The sequence below is a fragment of the Eptatretus burgeri genome, chromosome 5 (assembly GCF_056783735.1).
Source record: "Eptatretus burgeri isolate ZD-2024b chromosome 5, Ebu_testis_v1, whole genome shotgun sequence".
Classification (NCBI taxonomy): Eukaryota; Metazoa; Chordata; class Myxini; order Myxiniformes; family Myxinidae; genus Eptatretus; species Eptatretus burgeri.
Genome location: NC_140965.1, coordinates 2,268,691 through 2,286,531, shown reverse-complemented (window position 1 = coordinate 2,286,531; position 17,841 = coordinate 2,268,691). Strand labels below are relative to the sequence as shown.

The following is a 17,841-nucleotide window of genomic DNA, read 5'->3' as shown; positions in this document are numbered from 1 at the left end:
ATATGAGCTTTAACTGTCTCAGGATTTTTTGTATGGAAAAATACACAGTAAGGACCTAAGGTTATACAAGAGGAATAGAGTTTCATGTTAGATAACAATTCAAAATACACACTTATTTATTGCAATTTGGTATGCCCCCTATTTAAAATAGCTGCGGTGATTGGCTTGCAATTTCACAAGTTGCGTAAAATCACTCATGGCGAATTGTATTTAGGGCATACGTTTCTAGGTTTTCAACAAAAACATAGGTCTGGACATTACTACCCGGGCTATATTTTTCATAATGGACTTCCTTTTCCAAGTTCTGAAATGTGGCGCAACTGGGTATCTGTAAGTGAACACGTGTTATAGAGGGCGACATTGAGGGTACAGGCTGCCTTTATCTGACAATCACCACATGTTATTGGACAAACGTTTACTGGCCCATTGTTATTTCAACAAGCCAACAAACATCTAACTTGATGGTAAGTTTACATGACTTCACTGTTTATGTTGAATATATAAATATATAGAACATGTATAGCACATAGATAATATAAGTTTACACAATGATAAAAACCTAATTTCACAAAACAGATGCAATCTAAACTACAAATGCTCATGTTACTTAACCCATTGGGGATGGTAGGCGGCATCTGTCGCCCGCTTTATTTTACACTCAGGGACGGTAGGCGGCATTTGTCGCCCAGCTACAAGGAGTTTAAAAATGCCGTATATTTCGATTAAAACTGCTGAGGTCAGAAAGGTCATGACATTATCTCCCCAACACAGAGCTGTTGAATGTAGCTGATGTAAGGTGGTGGCTATTCAAGAAGAAGCAAGCTCAATCAGAAGGTTTACCTCCAACCCAAGCTGCGCTGCGTAATGCCATCTTGAGAGAGCACTTCCAGGCCATGATTTGGAATAATGACATCATTGCAAATCCAGACCTGCCAGAACCACTGGAATGTGGTTGGAATTTGGTAGATGGCCGATATAAACCAGTCATAACAACCTTGCCGTCTGCTCCGCAAGCAGTAATTGATCTGGTGAAATGTTCCTGTGCAAAGACACGATGTTCAAGTAATCGCTGCAAATGCAGAAGGAATGGATTGAATTGCACAGATCTTTGTTGCTGTAGTGAGGACTCAGAATCATGTGACAACTCAGAAGACACAGTTCTCTCAGATGATGAAGAGGAAGATAGTGATAGTGAAGATGAGTTATTGTAACTTCCACAAGGATTGGAGCAGGCAATAAACTCTGGCAACCAACCACACAACTAGCATGTAGTATGGACAATGTATCACCGACTCAAAAGGATGAAATATTGATGTCATATTAGCGGTCATTTTTAATTTTCATATATTCATTCCTTGACTTGATAAGTGTATGTTCAACTACTAAACTTAGCTTAACCTCATAGAACATTCATGGCCTTATAGCAACAATAGGCCTTAATACGTCCATTTTGAAATGAAAGATGGCTGCCCTCTGCAACACTAAAACTGTAAATATGGCTTTTCATGTTCTTTGGTAACTATATTATATTCAGATAAGCTGATCTTTTGTACCATGTTAAGCGTGTCACTCTCACTGAAATGATAATATATACATATATTCAAGAATAAGCCATAAAGGTGGCCATTTTGAAACTCAATATGGCTGAAAATTTTAACGGAATTTCAGCTGTTCACAAGAAATGTGTATTTCACTAATTGTTTGTCTTGATAAATGTAGATTTTACAACAAAAAAAACAGCTTTTTACGACATTCATAACCACATTCAGGGCAAATATAGACATAAAATGGCGGCCATTTTGAAATCCAAGATGGCTGCCCTCTGCAACACTTTTAAAATTGCCAACATGGTTTTTCATGTTCTTTGCTACCTATTTAACACATTCATATAGGTGGGATCTTCTAATCATCAAAATCCCACGGGATTGCATAGTCTCCCTGACAATGATGTTTGGGCATGTTTTATAACTCTTTCCTTCCATGGCCTTCACGCTGCCATCCCTTCCCATCACACTGCCTTCCCTCGACTTCCCCTTTACCTCTTCCCAAACTCCCTCCTATGTGCATTTGTTTGTGTGATGTCTGTCCCCATTCAAAAGGATGATTTAAGAAGGGTTTTTTTAATTAAAGTCCAATCTTTTAACACGACTGTGTGTTCACTGCGGTCTATTTTGTCAGGATAAAAAAGTCGAAAAACATTTTTCATTAAAGAGTAAGCTGTCAGGGTTACGTCTCTTCTTTTGGAAATGAAGATGGTAACTTGCAACTCGGCCTCAATGGCGGTGTTCAGAAGCATTTCAAAAAAATAACAATAAATGCAAGGTGTAGGGAGGTGAAATTCACTGCACATGATATGTAAAACGAGTGTTCATTTACATACGTGCAATGTTTAATAAATAAAGAAGATATAAGCACACCTGACACGAGGCTGAGGCTTCAGTCTTTGCCACGCTCATGAGGCTATACCCTCGAAATTAAAAGTCCCAGAAGATAAAGAAAACAGGGTAACATTTGAACATGTCATGTTTTAAAATAACGCTTTTTCTTGTGACAAAACATCATATCTTCCAGTCTCTGAATATTTCGAATAAAATATTTACAACCTATCCTTTTGACGGGCTTTTATACAAGTTTCATAATAAATAAGATGAAGCACAATCCTGAGCTTGAATTTTACACGAGTAATTGTACTGCTTTTTTCCTTATCCCCTTCAAGTCAATCCTGAAAAAGAATATGAAGTGCCATTATCATCTTAAGAATTTACAATATCCTTATAAATATCACAGAGAAAAACAATATATTTAATCATAATCCCAGGACAGGTGGATATAAAACACCATCAGTTCCACCCATAGCATATTAAATTACTCAGATATCTTCCAAAATTGTTGTCCTTATGAAAGAAAATGGTGATGAGCCATATGATATCATTACAGATATTCATAAACATACTTCAAAATCAGTTACTGAGCATAAAAATATTATAAAAGTTGATTTCACATTACTTACAAAGATAACCTAAATCCAAGTTACCTCGCGAGAGTACGGAATGTGTATCGAGATAAGGACTTCATTATCTTTGGTAGCAGTTGAACGGTAACCAGTGAAGAAATCTTGAGTCATTTGGACAGTTCTTGATCCATCTAGAGTAAAAGAAAGATACCAAACACAAATTTAAAGCCTCCGATATTAAAAATACATTTCACTCATTCACATCAACTTAATCTCAATCCTGATCATACTTTCCTTCATAATCCACTTTATTAACTCGATGGTATTCAAAGAATACATACCCCACGCAGTCTTGAGAAGGACTTGGTGTGAGCCAACTTTTTTGTTTTTTAAGGGGTTTTTTTCTTTGATCCAATATGGTTGTCAGACCATGTGACCGATGACGTCATCTTTATCAAACCATATTTCCCATGGGTAGTTGATCAATTAGTTAAATTTTATATTGATCGGTGAAGCAGCTTCTCCTACAAAGATTTTCAAAGATTTTCCCTTAGATCCAATATGGCTGCCAGACCACATCACGTAACATGTGGTAAAGCTTCAATTTCCTCCACTGAACGGTTTTCGATGTATGCTCTTAACAAAACACAGACACGACGTATGACGTATGATGTACGACTCAGGGTAATTCGATTCGCGAGCGCAGGGTAATTATCTTTTATCTCCATTCATTCGTTCATCTTTTTCCCACCTGTGGAATCAACTTCCACATTTTTTGTTAATCTCAATCTTTCCTCCAAGTATTCAATTCAGCTCTTCACTACTATCTCAGATAGTTAATCCCTCATTATTTTCCAGTATTTCTTTCCTGAGAGTTTGCTTCTGTATCCATCTAGTCCACCCTGTGCATCCTCCCCGACCCTTAATTCCTCCCCACACCCCTTATTTGTTCCAAATCCGTCTCTTTTTGTCCCTCAACCCTGCTGTTGCCTCTCCTATTGAGAGTGTTCCTTTTGTTTACTTAGTGAGAGTGCATCAACAGATTCTGGTGGAACCGGCTGACGTATACAAAACAGCCATTGCCACTCTTTTTGGCCTTTTCAAGTTTGTGCACATGTCTTTGGGGTTGCGCAATGTGGCACAAACTTTTCAGCACTTCATTGATAAGATCATCCAGGATTTGCTTTCCGTTTATGTCGACATCGATGATCTGCTCATAGCCAATCAGAAGTTCAACGAGCATTAACAGCATTTTCACCTCATATTCACTCACTTATCACAGAATGGCATCATCATAAATCCTGCGAAATGTCAGTTTGGGGTGCCCTCATTACAGTTTTTGGGGCACTTGACCAATGAGCATGGCATTCATCCACTGGCTGACAAGACCAAGGTGATCCAGGATTACTTGCAGCCAACATCAGTGTGCAAGCTCTGGGAGTTTTTGGCAATTATGACTTTTCTACAGGAGATTCATCCCAAACTGTTGCAGACACCCTTCATCCACTAAATGACCTCCTCACACTTCATGGGAAGGAGACAAACAGACTTTTAGTTTGGTCTGACGAATGAGCTGCTGCTTTTACCATGAATGAAGTCTTCGAAAAGAGGCCACAATGCTTGTCCATCCTAAATCAGATGCACCGCTATGTATCATGGTAGACATGTCAGATGTGGCAGATGGTGGACTATTCCAACAGCATGTGGAAGGGAAGTGGGAGCCAATTTCCTTCTTTTCCAAAAGGTTGCAGCCAACAGAAACAAGGCATAGCACCTTTAGTTGCAAGTTGCTGGCGGTTTATCTCACAATCCACAATTTTAGTCACATGCTTGACGGAAGGCAGTTATGTGTTTACACTGACCATAAGCCATTAACACATGCTTTCTAGGCAAAACATGATCGCTATTCACCAAGAGATGTCTGACACCTTGACTGCGAGGTCCATCTAAAAAGTAACGGGACTGATTTCACAGAAATTTTATTCCAAAAAATATATTGAAATCACAGCTTGTCCCCCTGCAAAATAGTTTCACTCCAGTCTCACACACTTGTCCATCCTTCTTCTTCCATGATTTGATGCATCCCGGGAAGGCTTCTTCTGCAATCCTCCAGAGCTCCGTCATCACGGCCCTTTTGATGGCCTCCACATCCGAAAATCGGGTCCCCTTGATCACCCCCCTTGAGCTTGGGGAATAGGAAACAAGGACAAATGTGTCCAAGAGCCATGTCCTAAAGGTTTTGTCTTCACCAGAAGAAGAAGAAAAACAAGAAGAAGAAGAAGAAAGAAGAAAGAAGAAAGAAGAAAGAAGAAAGAAGAAAGAAGAAAGAAGAAAGAAGAAAGAAGAAAGAAGAAAGAAGAAAGAAGAAAGAAGAAAGAAGAAAGAAGAAAGAAGAAAGAAAGAAGAAGAAAGAAGAAAGAAAGAAGAAGAAAGAAGAAGAAAGAAGAAGAAAGAAGAAGAAAGAAGAAGAAAGAAGAAGAAAGAAGAAGAAAGAAGAAGAAAGAAGAAGAAAGAAGAAGAAAGAAGAAGAAAGAAGAAGAAAGAAGAAGAAAGAAGAAGAAAGAAGAAGAAAGAAGAAGAAAGAAGAAGAAAGAAGAAGAAAGAAGAAGAAAGAAGAAGAAAGAAGAAGAAAGAAGAAGAAAGAAGAAGAAAGAAGAAGAAAGAAGAAGAAAGAAGAAGAAAGAAGAAGAAAGAAGAAGAAAGAAGAAGAAAGAAGAAGAAAGAAGAAGAAAGAAGAAGAAAGAAGAAGAAAGAAGAAGAAAGAAGAAGAAAGAAGAAGAAAGAAGAAGAAAGAAGAAGAAAGAAGAAGAACGAAGAAGAAAGAAGAAGAAAGAAGAAGAAAGAAGAAGAAAGAAGAAGAAAAAAGAAAAAAGAAAGAAGAAAGAAGAAAGAAGAAAAAAGAAAGAAGAAAGAAGAAAGAAGAAAGAAGAAAGAAGAAAGAAGAAAGAAGAAAGAAGAAAGAAGAAAGAAGAAAGAAGAAGAACGCGGAGCTCTCTTAGAGCCAGCGTTCGCAACGCGACGCGGCTAAAAATCACTCGGGGCCAAGTCTGGCGAATACGGGAGTTGCTTCAGAGTTGGCACGTTCCTCTCCGCCAGAAACTGTCGTATGCTCAGGGCACTGTGAGCAGGGGTGTTGTCATGGTCGAGCACCCAAGCATTGCTCTCCCACAGATCACTCCTCTTGTCCCAGACTGATCTCATGATGCGCCGGAGGATCTCCTTGTATACATTGATTCACTGTTTGACCTTGTGGTAGAAACTCGAAGTGGACGATGCCCTTGATTGTCTCAAAACGTAATGAGCATCACCTTGACCTTCGACTTTGACATCCATGCTTTCTTTGGTCCTGGTGATGCCGGACTTTTCCACTGACGACTCTGCCATTTGGTCTTGGGATCGTATTCGAATATCCACTATTTATCGCCAGTAATGACTCTCCCGAGCAGGTCGGATCGTCCTCGAGGCGCTCGATAATGTCTTGACAGACAGTGACTCTTTGCCATTTCTGGTCCTCGGACAACAGCTTGGGGACCATCTTTGTGCACACCTTGCGCATTTCGAGATTTTCAACGATGATGCTCCAGACAGTCTCCTTGTTGATGGAAAGTTCCTCAGCAATCATCCGCACCATGAGTCGACGATCTGCGTGCACCATCTGCTTCACACGCTCAACGTTGTCCGCCGTTCTGCTCGTTGAAGGTCTTAGAGACCATGGATCGTCTTCAACCTCCTCCCATCCCTCTTTGAACCTCTTGTGCCATTCAAATGCACGTGTACGTGACATCGTTTCTTCACCGTAGACTTGCTGCAGTATTGCGAAGGATTCGGAAGGTGTTTTGCCAAGCTTGGCAGGAAACTTCAAAAATGGTTCGCTGCTCACAACTCATAGCGCGACGACTCAGACTAGACAACGTGTAAAGCACGACCTGTAAAAAATCACACAATGAGCGCAGTCAACCATCACCAATCATATATATTGCTGGAGTGTTGCGAAAGACTGTGACGCATCCCATTCATTCCAGTTGTGTAATTGGAGCACTCAGCAGGCTCAGTCCCGTTACTTTTTAGATGGACCTCGTAGTTCCTCAATTTACCACCGATACACATCATGTGAGCGGTAAGGAGACAAATATAGTTGATGCTGTCTCACGGCTCAACAGCAACACCCACAATACAACAACCTCCATCAATTTCAATAGGCTTGCCAATGCGCAGCAATGAAAAGAGGAACTTCAGCATCTCAGTGCCAGCTCCACAAAGTACCTCTCTCTATTTCTGAAGGCAATATTGCTTGCAACCCAGCCACTGTCACTTCTCATCCATATGTTCCTCCTGAGTTCAGACGGACCATATTTGATGTTTTCACAATCTATCTCACCCTGGCACCACAGCAACGCAGCACCCTGTGACTCAACCTTTTGTCTGGTGTAGATAGAATGAACTGCGATGTGAGAAATTGGTCCAGAGCCTGTTTACGCTGTCAACGAGCAAAAATACATTGTCACTCGGTAACACCATTCAGTAGCTATATATCTCCTGATGTTCGTTTTGATCAGGTGCACATTTATTTAGTCAGTCCTGTTCCACCATCTGGTTGTAACACATCTACTCACATGCGTTGACCGCTTTATGAAGTGGTCGGGAGCTATTCCAACACCTGACAATGTGGCGGAGACCGTAGCTAAAGCTTTTGTTTCCAGATGGGTTGCAATGTTTGGTGCCCCTTTATTATCACCACTGACAGAGGACGACACTTTGAAACCACACTTTTAAAAATGCTGACCAAGTTACTTGGAAGTAAATGTACCAGAGCTACTTCAAACCACCCCACTGAAAACAGGCTTGTTGAAGGATTCCATCGACAGCTCAAGTCCTCACTCAGAGCACAAGCCAACCCACATCACTGAATGGAAAACCTACTGGTCGTGCTTTTGGGAATTCGTGCCATGGTGAAGCTGAACTTGGTTGCAGCACAGATGAACATTCACACCAATTTAGACCCGAGCAATTATGTGGACAGACAGCGAAGGAGAATGAGTGATTTACATGACATTCCCACCAGAGTTCAACACATCTGCACAAAGATCTTTTGTCGTGTACCCACGTTTTGGTACACGATGAGACTGGCAGTGGTTCACTGCAACCACCCTACAAGGACCTATCGGAGTTATTACCAGGAAGGAGAAGAACGCCATCCTTTATTTTAATGGGAAGTCTGAAATGGTCAGTTTAGACAGACTCAAGGCCGCCGACATGGATAAAGAGTCTGATACAACTCATCCTACTGCGATATCAGAAAAAACTCCAGCTACATCGACTACCACTGTTCTTGTGAGCTGACACACAAGAGCACAGAGTTCAGCCCCATCAACATCTGCATCAACCCCTTTGCCACCGAAAACTGCATCAGACATAAGAAAAACTCATTCCGGCAGACATGTCCATTGGCCTATGAGATCTGTGCAAGCATTTAAGGAGGGCTGACTTCTACATCATTATTGATCGTCTCTCTTTGGTCATCGATCTCGGGGAGAGCTCGTGAAGTGACTCATTATATTTTCTTTACATCTTGCTAATATTTATAATGAAGCAAACATGTGAACACGAGAAGTCAATCAGTGGAGTCCTGCCAGCGAGCCAAGAGACGTAGAGGACACTGCAAGGTTCACTCAACGGGAGCTCATCACCACGACACGATTTGGAGCTTGTGCACTTTTCCTTCCAAGCCTGTTTCCATTCATATTATTGAGTCACTCCACACGTCAGTATTTAATTGTGAATTTTGTTCGACATCACCAAGACTATTGAGCGAAGTGGATTTCGTTTGTTTGGCTGTACAACCACAATGACAAGGAACGGGTTTTCTCTTCTGCTTGCAATCAACACCATTTTATAACAATGGCAGCTTGATACCATCAAACATTTTTTCTTCACCAACTGCTGGAGAGATGACGGAAGGCGTAATCATCAACCGGACTCCATTTACAACATGTCGTGTTTTAAATGCGAGTGAGATTTATTTTGTTCTGGTTTAAACATCTTCATCACCTGGTATAAAACAACATCATCATCATAGCCAGCACATTGAAAGGAATTATCACCGCATAGCTCTTACATGAGCCTTGACATTGTATACAAAAAGTTTGTTTACAATTACTGCATTATGGCATCACTCCAGTGAATCACCGATGGAGGAGAAGGTGAGGGAAGCCCGGCTGGCCAGCAGTAGAGGGTTCAGGTCAGATAAAGGACTTGCAGTCATGATGTTTCCTCCAATTGCCTGTTTCCATCACAAAATAATAATTATAACAAACCTAATTTAAACAAGTGATTGTGTTCATCAAGCATTTATGGGTTTATGGGGGAAAAATATGAACATTTCCTGAGGGTATTTTTTATCATCAGTGTAAGTGAAGCCCACTATGCTTGTATTTCATGATGCCTCATGGAATGACACGATAACATGAGTAAGGTTAATGAGAAACACTCGTATACCTGAATTGCAAAACCAGATTATCCAGGCTCCGTCCCTCTTTCCCCACTGATCTCGGGAGCTGGGAATGCATTATCCAGGCTCTGCCCGTTTTCCCCAGAGCAGCATAAACTTGTTTTACACAAAATTCCACAATTTCTCAGCATTTAGGATTCGGATCCTGACCAAACCAAAGGTCATAACACACTTCTCCATGTGTCCATGAATATCTGAGCAAAATTTGTGAATCTGTGAAGAATTGCTTGAGAAATAGTGGATGCCGACCAAAAAGGGGACGTTCAAAAATTACACGAATGCTTTTTGCAGCCATCACTTCCTCTGTAGCTCGAATATGGTTTGTCGAATGAATGAATGAATGAAGGTTGATTTCAAATCAAAATCGGAATCAAAAGAGTCGGGAGAGATCGTTGATGAAAAGCAGAAAAAGCACAGGGCCCAGAACACTGCCTTGAGGAACTCCAGCCTGGACAGGAAGAGGGGATGACAGAATTCCATGAAGGGCCACATGTTGGCTGCGACAGTAGAGGAAGTGTGTGAGCCATGAGTGGAGATTGCCTTGGATACCACAGGAAGAGAGTCTGCTGAGCAGGGTTGGGTGCCAGACTGTATGGAAAGCAAGCGGTATGTCAAGGGTGATGGCTCTGATATCATATCTGGCATTGACGACCTCCATCCATTCTTGGGAAAGCAGGAGCAGCAAGTCCAGGGTAGCATGACCTGGTCTGAATCCAAATTGATGATCGGAATAAATGCGCCCCCACTGGTCCTACCCTATTCTTTTCCCCAGTTATATTTGAAGAATGCCTTGCTATTATGCTTCATATGCTTACCCATGTCCTTCTCATGCTTTCTTTTGGCTTGTCAAGTTATTTTCTTCGCTTGCCTGTTTCATCCGATAATGATACAAATCTAACTCCAGTCCTGTAATTTTAAACCTAATAAATGCCTTCTCCTTCTCCTTATCAGCATTCCTTATGTCATTACTCAACCATCCTGGCCTATTTCTGATTCCAGTTTGACACCTCATTGGAATGTACTTCCTCTGCACTCCACACATTTGCTCATTGAAGGATTCCCATTTCTCTGATGCTGATTGTCCTAAGCTAACGCTTCTCCCAATCTACATCACCCAACTCTCTCGTCATATCCTCAAGGTTTGCCTTCCTGAAATCGAATAGCTTTACTCTACTATCCTGAACTCCAACCCTAAACAGAATATTTTCACACAATGTTTTGGGCACTTGATCCTAAATGCTCCCCTACCTCCACCGTATTGGGATCGTGACTTAAAAGGAGGTCTAACACTGCACTCCTCATCACGGGCTTATCTACAAACTGGGTTAAAAAGCAATCCTGGACGAAATCTCAGAAATCCTCATTTGCTCTGCCAATTCCCTGTGACTGGACCCCATCTCTCCATGGTAAGTTAAAATCCCCCAAAATCAATCCTCTTCCCTCATCACATGCCCTTTTGAATTATTCATGTACTCCTCTTTCTTCATACCCAGAGCCCTATAAAAGCATCTTTCCAGTATCTCACTGCTTTTACAATCTCTAGTCTCTACCCACACAGAATTGTCAACATTAATTCCCTCAATGTCACCCCATTCTCTTTATGAAATACTGTCCTTTACCCAGATTGCTGCTACTACTCCTATTCTCTCCTTTCTATCACACTGATACACCTTGTAACCTACTAATCCTGTCCTCCAGTTACTCTCCTCCTTAAACTATGTCTCACTTACTGCAGCTATATCGTACTCCTCGCTATCTACTTTGGCTTCAAGCTCTTCCATTTTATTATTTAGACTCCTGGCATTGGAATTGAATATGTTTAACTTTTCCTTTCCCGAAATTATATTTTCTTGCCTGACCTGACTCATAAAATTACATCATCAGTTCCTTCCTTTAAAGCTTCCCCACCCTCCACTAACCGCAAAAATCCAGAATTCCTTCCTCAATTCCCACTGCAAACCTTGCTGCCCCCTTTCTATTTAACATACGGCCATCATTCCGGAAACACTCTCTTTGTCCCAGAAATGATTCCCACTGCTTCTTAAATGTAAAACCTTCCTCCCAACAACATTATTCCAGCCATTTGTTGACATCTATCGCTCTGCTCATAATTTGTGTCATTTCCAAATCTTGGAACAATCCCAGGAAACATGACCTCGCAACCCTTTGCTTTCAGCCACGGACCCAATATCCTGTATCTATTTTTGGAAACCTCTGAGACAATTTTCCGAAAATAATTTGCTCCTCGGTGCACCATGACCAACTTCTTCCGACCATGACCTGATACGATATTGTTTACCTTTCCTTCAATGTCCCGAACTCCCGCTCCTTCAAAACTGCATGGAATTATATGTCTATGATCCTTCCTGCAGAATGAAGAATCGACATATTTAATTGTCTCACCCACAAAAACTGTCTCCCATACCTCATGTCTACCAATCTCCATTGCTGCACCTTCACCATCACCGCTGCCTGGTCCCGCTCAACCATCTCCCCTGCCTGCTCCCACTGCACAGTCTCAACTGCCTGCTCGAGCTTCACCATCACCACTGTCCTGCTCCCTCTGCACCGTCACTGCTACCTGCTCACGCTGCACCATCACCGCTGCCTGCTCCCGCTTCACCGTCACCGCTGCCTGCTCCCGCTGCATCGTCTCCACTGCCTGCTCCCGCTGCACGGACACCACTGGTTGCTCCCGCTGCACGGACACCACTGGTTGCTCCCGCTGCACTGTCACCACTGGCATGCTCTCACTGCACCTCACCACTGGTCTGCTCCTACTGCACTGTCACCGCTGCCTGCTCCTGCTGCAAAGTCTCCACTGCCTGCTCATGCTGCACAGTCTTCACTGCCTGCTCCCGCTGCACCGTCACCACTGGCCTGCACCGTCACCGCTGCTTGCTCCGGCTGCACCGTCTCCGCTGCTTGCTCCGGCTGCACCGTCTCCGCTGCTTGCTCCGGCTGCACCGTCTCCGCTGCTTGCTCCGGCTGCACCGTCTCCGCTGCTTGCTCCGGCTGCACCGTCAATGCTGCCTGCTCCGGCTGCACCGTCTCCACGACCTGCTCTCACTGTACCGTCACCACTGCCTGCTATCGCTGCACCATCACCACTTCCAATATCCTCAGCAACCTCACTCCACAACCATAACCAACTATTATTATCTACCAATTTCTCACATTCTGCTACTTGCTGTAAATTATCTATCCATTCCTTCAACCTTGTAATTACTATCCTCAAGTGAGCTATTTCCTCACTTCCTTCAACAGTAAGAACCCTCTGCTTCCACTATTGTTGATATGGCCCACACTGAGCATCTATCACATTTTATGAACTCCTCTTTCTTTCTCCTTTGGTCTCTATTTATACACTTTTCCATCCTCATACTCCCGAAGGCCCCAACTGACAAACACGAAACTTAACACAAGGCATCCCCCTGCTTCTTTCAATCAACTAATACAAATACCCACTAATACTGTTATGCACACAACTACACCTTTATAAATACAGCCAGTCCCACAGCCCGTGATACAAATCACGATAACAAAAAACGCAAAACAAAAAACAGTCTGTTGAAGACGAAGACTCGTGAATTATGATGCAATGCAGAGAACCACATGTGAAAGAGGAAGTTGAAACATTTTAAGAAACCGTTTATTTTGTTTTTTGATGAAGATTTGGTAAAGGAAAGATTGAAGAAAGAGTCGTGAAGGTGCATTATGAATGTGGGTCTGCTCCAGTAGAAGGAAGATGGTAGATCGGAAAAAGAGGAAGGAGGAAGACGAGTCGGTACAATAAGTCACATGGTTACGTGGGGTATAAGGTGAGAAGGAATTTTTTGTTGTACTTTTTAAATATATGTTTTAAGACCTGAAACAGAGGATATAGTTGGGAGGGATGGAAGGAGGGTGGACAGAAAAGTGGAGAAAATAAATCTGATGGTAATAAGGAGAAAATACAAATAAACACGATCTTCACATCGACGGGAAGACAGGTAAGCATCAGGGAAACCCGATATGACAAGATCGATTAAAATTCACCAAAAAGCGCAAGTTTTGAAATGAAACCAAACTAGGAGCACACAGTAAACACGCAGGCAACAAAATAAAGTCAAAACGCAACAAACACTGACCAGAAACTTATCTTTGAGAAAGTTGGCAGAGACCCCTGGAGTGAACCAACCGTCGCTCAAAAACTTGAACCAGAAGTCAAAAACCAGACCTGGAAGACCTTGAGCAAATGAGAGGGTGCGTAGAACAGAGAGAGGGTGAGTACGAGCAGCAGAGCAGATTTTTAGGACATGTTGGCTGATGCCGTCTGGTCCAGTTGCAGAATCGGTCAAGGTTTTTCAGCAAAATCTCCACCTTGTCCGGAGGAAAGGACACAGAGTCCAGGAACAGCTGGCTGTGACTAGATACAGTGGATACAGAAATCGATGTGTTTGGGCCACAAGATTTAGAAGCAAACACGGAGTTTAGGCATTCAGTCTTTTCACGTGCTGTTTCAGCTGTGCAGCCAATTGAGGAAAGGGAGCGGATGAAGAGGGAACATACACCAGAAACAGACACATAGATGCCACCAGGATTTGGAGGAGGGAGACAGGTTTGAAAGTTGAGACTTGATTTTAGAAAGGCATTGTTTTCTCACTCTCCTGAGGGTAGACACACACTTGTTCTGAGCTTTGAGGAAGGAACTGAGATTGTCTTCAGTTGGATTTGCCTTCCATGAGGTGAAGGAAAGTCATTTCAGGGTAACTCCCTTGCAACAAGCTTCAGTGTACCATGGACTGGAGGAAGGGTGTGACAACTGAAGACGAGATCGGATAAATCTGTGCATGAAAGAGAGCCAATTAATTTTTTTTTAATTCCCAGGATGAGTTGATGTCGGAGAAAGTAGGAATGGGAGACCAGCTCTGTCGCTCTAGAAGTTTGATGGCTGCTGGAAGACCTTGCCAGTCGGCCTGAGTGAAATGCCAGACTCGTCGGCGCTGAGGTAGTTCTCTAATAACAGCCAGAGAGATGTCTACTTTACCAAGCATATGGTGAGAGGAACCTATTGGAGTAAAGGAAGAGCAGCAGATATTTGCAGGGAAATTGGCAATACCAAATCCAGAAGAGATGGAGTACCGTTGACTGAGATCGATGTTGAGAAGTTGACAGATTGTGTCGGTCCCAATGAGTTGCAGAAGTCCTTTGCTGAAGTGCCATGGCAGATAAAAGAGGTACCCACACCCACCCAAGTGGCATGATGTCAACTAAAATCACCACAGATGAGGAAGAGAGAGTTAGGATGACAGGACAGAAGTTGGTCCATGTTTTCGGTGAAGAGATGTAAATAGTCATCGTCACTGTTTGGTGGATGATACAACAAACTTAAAAAAAACACAAGAGCAGGGAGTGGAGGGAAAGCCATAGCCAGAGTTATTCCTTGGGGTGTGGTGGAGTGAGGGCTGTGCACGGAGAGAGAGAGAGAGAGAGGAAGAGAGTTTTTGATAAAGAGAGCAACTCCACTGCCAGGACAAAGTTCAGGTCTATCGTACCAGAGGAGGCAGTCACCAGTGAGAGATACTAAGGAGTCATTGACATCTTGAAGGAGGAAAGTTTCTGTTTAGCAGATTATATCTGGTTTGTCAGTGGAAACTTGTATGAAGCGAAACCTGTATTGTATGAAAATCTGTATCAGGTGAGAGTGAAGGCCCCGGATGTTTAAGGTCCACACCATTAAGGAAGAGGGAGGGGAGGAGACTTTGGGTGCAGAAAAGGGGAGGGGAAGGTAGGGAGAGCTGTTGACAGTGTGTAGGAGATTGCAGAAGAGCTATGGGAGAGGGCTGGATGAGGAGGAGGACAAAAGGTGAGGTGGTGATGGGATGAGGCACAGTGGGGAGTAAAATGAGAGGGGGCAGAGGGAAGTAGAAGGATGGAAGAGGTGGAGGAATGAGTTGGAAGAGAGAGGGCAGGGGAAGAAGACAGCTTTGTGGATGTGAGGGGGGGGGGGACTTTGAGAAGTGGGAGTGAGGAGGGAGATTTAAGAGGGAATGGTGATTGGGAAGCTTTGAGAGGGAGGAGAGACGATGAGAGCAGACACAGCTATGGGGGAGGAGGCAGAATGGAGATGTGGGGGCAAAGGAAGTATGAGACTGGGAAGTGGTATGGTGAATATGGGAGCAGACAGGGGAGGAACAAGATTTGAAGGAGTGGGAAGAGGGAGAGGTGTGATGAGAGAAAAGAAAGAACAGGTTTGAGATGTTGAGGGGTGTCCTGATTGAGAGTGAGATATCTGTAAGGTTGGAATGGAGCTTGAAGATGTTTGAACACCATACAGTTTGGGACACCAGAGGAGGAGCTGTTAAGTATAGCAGAGGACAGTGGAGAGGTGCTAAGAGAGGAGGTAGGATGAGGGGCAAGATGGTAGGAGTAAGGATGGGATACAACAGGAAAGGAGATAGGAGGAGGTAGATTTAAGGAGGTGGCGTGAAATGGCACTGAAGCTGGACAAAAAGAACGATTGATGGAACACGAACATGCATTGCAAAATGGGAGTTTAAAATTTTTAATGTCAGAGATGCGTTTGAAGACATTAGGCGATGCGTGGAATAAAGAGAAGTCAGAGAATGGAGAAAAGAAATTCTGCAACAGTTGGACTTTTTAGAAACTGGTTCTATGAAAGGTGGAATTGAACTCAGCCTTTTGAAGAGGAAGATGAGCAGTGTATTGTGATAGAATAGAGAAAACCACAAGGGAGAAAGAGGAAGTTGAAATATTTATAAAACACCATTTTTTTTTCAAGGTGGGTTAACCAGAGGGGTGAAGTAAAGATCATGAGTGTGTATGGTGAATACCTTCAGGATCAAAGTGGGAATGGAAAGGTGGATTGGCAAGAAGGAGTTGGAGGAAGAGGAAGTCACATGGTTATGGGAGATGTAAGTAAGGTGAGAAGGGGGAAAAAATATATTCATATTTTAAGACATTAAACAGAGGGTATAGTTGGGAGCATTGAAAGAGTGGTAAAGGAATTGTGGGGAAAACAAAAAGCTGAAGGTAATAAAAGCTTAGGCCTCAAGGAAACCGTTGTGAAAAGTCCAACGAATACTCACAAATTGGAACAAGTTTTAAAACAAAACAGAACTAAGAACACATCGCAAACAAGGAGACAACAAATTAACAGTAAACGAGAAGGGCACTCTTTGATGTGGCGACATCACCAGGTATGCCTCTGCCCACATGATTACATCATTAGATGTACTTATACCAAGTTGGATTTAAATCCCTGAACCAAGATTCAAAATATTAAATAATTCTGGCTGCCAGATCATGCACCTGATCAGGTTGAAATCAGAAACGTATATTTCCCATGACTACCAGATCAAAACTGTGATGTTTCACCTCGATTCATTAAGCAGTTCAAGATAAATAATGTTTAAAAAATTTTTTTTCATACAAACCAATATGGCTGCCAGACTATATAACCTATTAGTTATTAGTTATCACCCTGGTATCCCCAAGGAGTGGGGAACATGTGGGTGAAGTTTCCCCTTGATCTGTTAACCTGTTCTGGAGAAGAAGATTTTAAAAGCATTATTCTTCAAAAAAAATCATAGCTGCCAAACCATGTGACTTATGATGTCATACTGTAGGTGGATAACTTTTTGTTCCTCATGAATAGTCGATCACACTTGTAAAGTTTCACCTCAATCTGTTCAGCTGTTTCGGAGAAGATTTTGAAGGTTTTTATGTTAAAAAAAAAGATATAAAAATGTGGCGACCAAACCACATGACTGATGACGTCACAACATCTCCCCCCCCCACCCCAATACAAAAATTTTCATACTGATCATATAAAGTGTTCGATGTATGCAATAATGACATCATCAAACAAGTTTGATATAAATCCCTGAATCCACCTTCAAAATATTAAATAATTCTGGCTGCCAGACCATGTGTCCGATCAGTGTGAAATTTAAAACATACGTGACGTTGACCATGACTACGAGATCATAAGTGTGAAGTTTCATGTCGATTGATGAAGTGGGTCAAGAAAAATGATTTTTCAAAGGTTTTCGTTTAATCCAATATGGCTGCCAGACCATGTGACCGATTAATTATTTGTAAACGCTCTGGTATCCGCAAGGCTTGGAGAACATGCGGGTGAAATTTCCCCTCGATCTTTCAAGCTGTTCTGGAGAAGAAGATTTTTGGAGGTTTTTATTTTAAAAGCAATATAGCTACCAAACCAGATGACCGATGACATCATCAATTTCTTTCCACCATAGAATTTAGCCCGAGACTAGCAAATACCACCCGTTGCTTCGATGACGAGACTACTTGGGGGGGGGGAAGATAAGGAAGGGAGGGAGAGGGGTGGAGGAAAGAGAGAGAGGGGTGG

The 17,841-nt window shown here is 42.5% G+C and overlaps 1 protein-coding gene across 7 annotated transcripts in view; it reads right to left on the bottom strand.

The window, feature by feature from the left end:
* LOC147025699 (xanthine dehydrogenase/oxidase-like) overlaps window positions 1-17,841 on the bottom strand; it is a 359,829-nt gene that overhangs the window by 164,297 nt on the left and 177,691 nt on the right. For all 7 annotated transcript variants that reach the window (XM_085880375.1, XM_085880376.1, XM_085880374.1 and 4 more), the window contains 2 exons: window positions 9,140-9,233; window positions 3,035-3,144 (listed from right to left, as the gene is read on the bottom strand). In XM_085880375.1, coding sequence (XP_085736501.1) covers window positions 3,035-3,144; window positions 9,140-9,233 — 204 coding nt within the window. The remainder of the gene's footprint in view (window positions 1-3,034; window positions 3,145-9,139; window positions 9,234-17,841) is intronic.